Here is a 6,848-nt window from a genome sequence, read left to right on the forward strand (position 1 = left end):
TAGTAGAACTACTGAAATCCAATTCATAATCACCGCTTTACTTTTACCAGGATGTGCTTATAAAAAAAAATCATATTAAAAAAGTCCAGAACTAGAGAGTTTATACTTGCATGAGGCAATAGTTCAAATAGCTGATGTTCTTGTCTTACTCAGTTTTATCAGGTCCTACATGATACGAAAGAGAACATCAATAGTCTCAGATATACCCAATATATCTAAATGAACCTGCATAGCAAGTGCCCCCACCCCAAGAGAGAATCCCATCTTTCCAGTGGCAAACAAGGATCTCTAGCTCTAAATAGCACTCCTTCAGAGTGTTATTTAAGTGGCCATGGTTTGGCCTGGAAGAAAGGGATATGACAGTCACATCTTATTGGCAACAAGATCATGATCTAGTGTTTTGTACTAGGTTGGCATTGCTAAGAGAAACAGGAATCCATTTGTTTTCTGGCATATAGAAAACAATAGACCACTTTTTCACTTCCTGCAGAGCATGGGCTTATGAAAGGGATGGTGTATAATTCGACTGAAAAGGGAATTGGGGCCAGATACAAAAGTAGCCTGTCGTTATGTTCTCTTTGCTCAAAGGAGAGGAGCACAGTGATTTGTCAGGAGGGCAGGTAATGGTGACAACTTTGATTAAGTAAAAATGTTCACAGACGTATAACATTAGTCAGTTAAGCTGTATCAGTCACTTATGATGACTGGACTAGATGAAATACACATTGAAGCATATCTATTATGTAAATATGTCTTAACAGAGGTTTTAATTTCCCCAGCAGCCCACACTGCGTCTCCCCATCTCATCCACCCTCATCCCTCCCCTGGTTCTTATGGGAGCTTCCTACTGATCTTGTTCACCTTTCTGCAGTACAAAATTACCTCTGACCGGGGCTGGCACTCTTCTCCAAGACTGCCACCATGCCTGTTCCATGAATGAGCCTGGAAGGAGCTGCTGTACCAACGGTGTGGCCAGAGAACTCCTCCTGTAGGTATACAAGCCATCAGCCCTGTGACACAGCCCACCTACCATCAGCCCAACGACATCCTTGTTCCAAGGATTCCAGCCCAGCAGGAGCCACTACTTCCAACTTATAGGCTTGAGACCAAACATTCTTATTGTCAGGAGGAAAAAATTCCTCAATAGCTGAGTTTCACCTGCACAGTTCTTAAAGTAAAGTCAGAAAGGCTTTTAGGGCTCCCACCATGAGCAGTGAATATCCTTGTATATAACTGAACAAAAACAATGGTGAGACTTAGAGAAGTGAAAAGTTTTTCAGTGAAGGAAAAATTGGGGGAAAGAGAAGGAACAACTAGGAAGCCAAAAAAGAAAACAAAGAAAAACAAACAACAACAACAACAAAAAGACCAACAACAGGAACTTGTAGAGGAAGTCCCAACCAACATCGCATGTAGACTCAGTCTTGGTTCTACTCCCATGGGGGTCGTTAGTTTCCTGGGTGACCTCCTCCTGTTTCTCTGGGGAAAAGTATTTCTATTAGCCCTTTACCTACCTCCAGAAGGGACTACTATACAATCAGTCAACAGAGTAGTCCTGCTGCCAAATACATGTAAAGGTCCATTTCTCAGGAAAGATGAGTTCACATTTAGAGAGCACCTGCATTATCGAAGCTAGATGCTTCAACAGTCTGTCATCAAATGGCATAAAAACGAGTAACACCATGTCCTTTTTTTTAACCTCAAACTCTTTAGCTACTCTAATAGCCCTGAGTATTAAAAAACAAAACAAAACAAAAAATCTTCTCGGCAATGTCTAAAAGCTATACAAAGAAAAAAAAAATCTCAAAAATTCTTCCTGATTTAATCGGGACCCTTGGGTGAAGCTCTACTTCCTATCAAATTAAACTAAGCATTTATTACTATCAGAATTTCGTATTATTCCATGTTGATAGCTTTGTTTCCACAGAGAAAAGGTACAACATTTTTCATATCTACACTTCCATCTCCTGACCATTTAAATAATAGCAGTGGTTATGCCTAAACAACCCCAATCATTCTTCCCTTTAGGGAAAAAGAGTCTATTTCAGAGGCACAAATGGAACATATTTTTATTTGCTGCACATATTAATGGTCAAACACAGTACTAAATCAAAAGGAGTCCCTGCTTTTTGAGGGTTCCACAGTCAAGGGATGAGGATGTACCCTTGGAAAAGTTCACTTTGCAGAGACCCCGTTCCTAGGCAAACACTTTTGGGAACACAATATTGATGAGTTTTTAATAGAGAAGTCAGAACATATAACATGTTTCATACTCATTAGTTAATAGATAAGGGTTTATTGTTTTGTTGGTTTTTTAAAGAATGCTTACATCTTGGGACAAATGCATGGCAGCCACTGACAACACAATGTAGCATAACTGCTTATCTAGGTCACCTCAACCTAATTCTATCAAGCAGGATGTCCAGTACACTAGTGGATAACAGCGAGACCAAGGCAAATTTACACTATATCTAGTACACACCAGTCATGCAATGGCCTCTACCAAGGCTCATGCTACCTGACAGCAACAGATACACAAGCCATTAAGTAATTATCCACAGCATGCATTAGAAGTTTTATTAAAGAAACAAAGAGGAAACAATTAACTAATGGTTTTATTCACTCTTTTAAAAACTCCAGAACTCTTTCTTGAGCTTTCACATTCTGAAATAGATGACCAAGGCCTTAATTCAAGTCCTCTCGCCCAGAGTGGAGGCATCCCTAACAACAAAAAAACCTTGTCCAGCACTCAAGTAAATGTTGTTCACTATTGCCATTCATATAAATACTTGCAAAGATGCACACAGTTTAAGTATATAATTTGTATAAAAATTATACAAAGTGTATAAAAAGCATATCTATAAAAACAAAAGCATAGATGAGAACAATATATACAAGTACACAGATAACATTTTCATCATAGTCCACGAGAGATACTGATGGCATGATAGTTTTTCACCATTCCACTGCACCTTGCATCCAATATTGTCTACCAACTTTCTCTCCTCATGTGCACAAGAGAAAATTATAATTTAAATAGCTCCAAACAGAAAACAGAAGGCCATTTGGTGAAAAGGATTTAACTCTAGTTAGAATAGATCTAAAATTTCCTTTTACCTAAACATGTGTTTATAAATATATAAGCACAATTCATTTTATTGAGTACAAACATAAAAAACTGACCTTCAAAACAGATCCAAAATCCTATAAAAATAAACTCCAAGTTAATTATTTCCTTACGCAGAACTTCTGAAGTCTTAAATACAGCCTGAAATAAGTGGGCCTTAGAAATCTTGTAAAATAGCATTTGCTAAAAATAATAGTTTTAAATACTTTTTTCTGAAAAATATAAAATTAAACTTTCCTTTATTGTGATTCCTTTTAGTCTAGTTACAAAAATTTGTCTAAAAATGTATCCTTAAAGCTAGGGAGACAGGGCAGGAAGGGGAAATGGTCAAGGTCCTTAGGAAGCAGGTGAGCACCATCAAGAGGAAAATCAGAATTAGTTTGCTAAACATAAACTAATTTCTACAAATAAGCATCTTTAAAGACTAATACATGGTTATAAATAAAAATCCTAGTTTATACACTTGTGAGACATCAATAATGTGTTAGATTATGTGTCTACCATAAATCAAGAGAGCCATCCAGCTGGCCAGGGACGCCAGGAACAGAGTGCCAAAAGGGGTACAGTTGCTTCTTATTCCATAAGAATCTTCCTGTCTCTAGATTATGGAGCAGAAGAATGAAAGCAATATCCTGGAGGGTTCGTATGTTCTTCGGTTTATACCAAGTGCTATGAAAACTAAAACTGATTTGTTTTGTTTTTAATCCTAATTATATTTCTTAAAATCCTAACCCATAAATCATAGTCTGAAAGCAAAACAAAAGATCTCTAAAATGCTAACGTTGAGATCTAATGACTATAAGCTTTCATTTACATGAAATAAGGTATATATAAGCCACTAAGCTACTTCCTACACCCATTTTAATCTACTAATTAACAATGGCATGCATCTTTAGTCTGGTGGATGAAGTGACTTGAGTGACATTTTTAAAAATAGAAGTTGGGAAAGGCAATTAAATGGAGGAGACACAAAGAATCATGATATCAAGGTCAAGGGACAAAATGAACTAGAATTTGGTTTTGAGGTCTAAATCTTAATGCACACATGATATAAACACAGGTCACTATCACTAACTCAGACATTTGTTTCGAGTTATTTCCCGAGAATTTCTGCAACACATTTGTGAGACATGAGAGCACGTGTGATACCCACTGAAAATGGAAAATGCATCATTATTAGCAGGACATGGTTAATGCTAACTGATGAGACTGACAGAGGTTTTGTGCTTTAAACTAGAGAATGTAGGTGTTTCTGAGGAAAATCACTCTTCAGGAGGCAAAATGGCCAAAGCTTGCTCCAAAGCACTGAGAGTGCCAAGACACATGCAGAAATTTAAAGAGTTCTGCATAGTACTTATTTAGGAAAGTCTTCTCATACAGAAGATAATTCAGTCAATGGGGAGAAGGAAGGGAACAATCAATGCCAAGTTAAAAAAATGTGCCCACCAAGGTTACAGCCAAGGCATCGCTGATTGTTCTGATTTACTTGTTCCTTCTCACTATTCTTTCCCATTACAGTGATACTTCTTCCTTCTTCCTTCCTCAACTAAAGGACATCTGTTTTATAGTGAATAAATATTTAGCACTGTTTTTTAGGGAAAGCCTGATTTTCAAGGGTTTCCCTACAAATATTTGTGCCAATTCACACCATAAAAGGGGCTCAAGTTCAGTTTTGCAAGATGAAAAAGTTCTGGAGATCTGTGTCAGAGCATTGTGAATGTACCTAACACTACCAAACTGTACACTTAAAAATGGCTAAGTTGGTAAATTTTATATGTTTTTTACCACAATAAAAAAATTTCAAATATTCAAAAAAGGTAAGGGGCCTCAAGGTCCTTGAAAAAACTACATTGTTTTTATTGAAGAGACTGTTGCAGGAAAATTAGCTAGTACTTTCACTAAACATGAACTAATTTCTACAAATAAGCATCTTTAAAAATACATGGTTACAAATAAAAATCCTACTATATACACTTGTGAGACATCAATAACGTGTTAGATTATGTGTCTACCAAAGGATTTTAATCAATTTCTACATTCAACTCAGATGGCAATTGTAACATTCTAGCCTTGTTTCCTAAAACCAAAATCTAAAATGGGGTTCAGAAAACACTAATCTTGGTTAATTTCCTCCTTCATTCCCATTCTTTGTATTAAAATGACATCATAGCAATTTTCCAAAGATGCTACAGAGAAGCTCTGAACTCCCTATCCAAAAATCTTTTAAAGAATGAGAGTAGCCAAATGCAGTGGCACATGCCTGTAGCCCCAGCTACTTGGGAGGCTGAGGCAGAGGATTGCTTAAGCCCAAGAGTTGGAGACCAGCCTGGGCAACATGGTGAGACCCCATTTCAAAAAAAAAAACAGGCAATAAAAAATAAAAAGAGAGAGAGAGAGAATGAGAAGACCATTTCATATTGTTCTTGATCTATTTAATAAAGAATTTTCCCAGCCTGGCTCAGAACAAGAAAATTTTACACCACCTGTTTTAGGAATGTGAAAGTATCAATGACACAATGAGCTAAGCAATAGCATTCCTAGATTTCTTAATCTATGGCAATAGGCTAATGCTTTGAAGAAAATAAAACCACTTACATCTGTGTAAATCTTTTTGGGAAACTAATACTTCACTGATTGATTAGGCCCTAAATAAGCAGCACTCTATATTCAGTGACTAGATTTAGCAATTAAACACTGGGCCGGCATCACTAACTTGACTTATCACTTATAATCTTCTTTTTCCCTTACCAAATGTCACCTCTCCATTTCCACTCTTGTCAAACAATTGGAAAGCCACTATGAACATGGAATCTGGAGCACATAAAACAGATTCAAATGCCAAAAACTCTTGATAGGAGATCAACCTGGAAGAAAATACAAAATGTTATTGGCTGGTAAAGAAAGGAAAAGCATCAGGCATTTAATCTGCCTTTACAGTATGAACTGTAGCTCATGGTAATCTGAGAAGGAAGGAAGCAAGGAGGGATGGAGGGAGGAAAAAGGATTCATTAGAATATTACCCTTTTGTAAGCCTCTATGGTGACAAATTCCTGAACCTGGGCAATAATCAATAGCCTCTATCATTACAAAAAGAGAATCAGACCAAAACTAATTAAACCTGAATCTGACCAGAGCTTCTCAACCTCAGCGCTGTTGACATTTTAAGTTGGATAATTCTTTGTTGCGGGGCTCTCTGTGCATTGAAGCATGTTTAGCAACATCCCTAGACTCTACTCACTAGATGCCAACAGCATATCCCAGTTGTGATGACCAAAAATGTCTCCAGACATTGCCAAATGTCCCCTGGAAAGCAAAATTGTCCCTGTTGAAAACCACTGATCTACATCTAATCACCAATTTACGGAAAATACAATGAACAAAAAGAACATGTTCACCACCACAGAAATTGTGGACTGTAGGAAACTACAAGATAAACATTCTGTAGTTGCAAAAATAATAATAATTTTTAAAGAAGGGGAACCTTGATTTCAAAAGACTTAAGAGGTATAACAATTAATTTCAATGTACAGCCTTATTTGGATTCCAATTTAAACAAAGTAAAAGACAATTTTTTAATTTATAAGACAATCAGGGAAATGGAAATGCTGGTATAACACAAATACTTAATGATATTAAGAAATCAATGTTAATGTTTTTAAGAGAGTTTTTTGTTTTGTTTTATTTTTACTGTTAAGAGTTCTTATCTTTTAGAGATACATAC

The 6,848-nt window shown here is 36.6% G+C and overlaps 1 protein-coding gene across 2 annotated transcripts in view; it reads right to left on the bottom strand.

Annotated features, from left to right (window-relative positions):
* The window catches only part of SLC25A12 (solute carrier family 25 (aspartate/glutamate carrier), member 12), a 104,422-nt gene that overhangs the window by 64,153 nt on the left and 33,421 nt on the right, over window positions 1-6,848 (bottom strand). The window contains exon 4 of one of the 2 annotated variants that reach the window (XM_012650768.1): window positions 5,876-5,991. The exons of the other annotated variant lie outside the window; for it this stretch is intronic. Within the exon in view, the coding sequence (XP_012506222.1) occupies window positions 5,876-5,991 (116 nt within the window). The remainder of the gene's footprint in view (window positions 1-5,875; window positions 5,992-6,848) is intronic. 2 annotated transcript variants of the gene reach the window in all.

Source organism: Propithecus coquereli, unplaced genomic scaffold, assembly GCF_000956105.1.
Source record: "Propithecus coquereli isolate 6110/MARCELLA unplaced genomic scaffold, Pcoq_1.0 Scaffold34, whole genome shotgun sequence".
In the NCBI taxonomy this organism is placed as follows: Eukaryota; Metazoa; Chordata; class Mammalia; order Primates; family Indriidae; genus Propithecus; species Propithecus coquereli.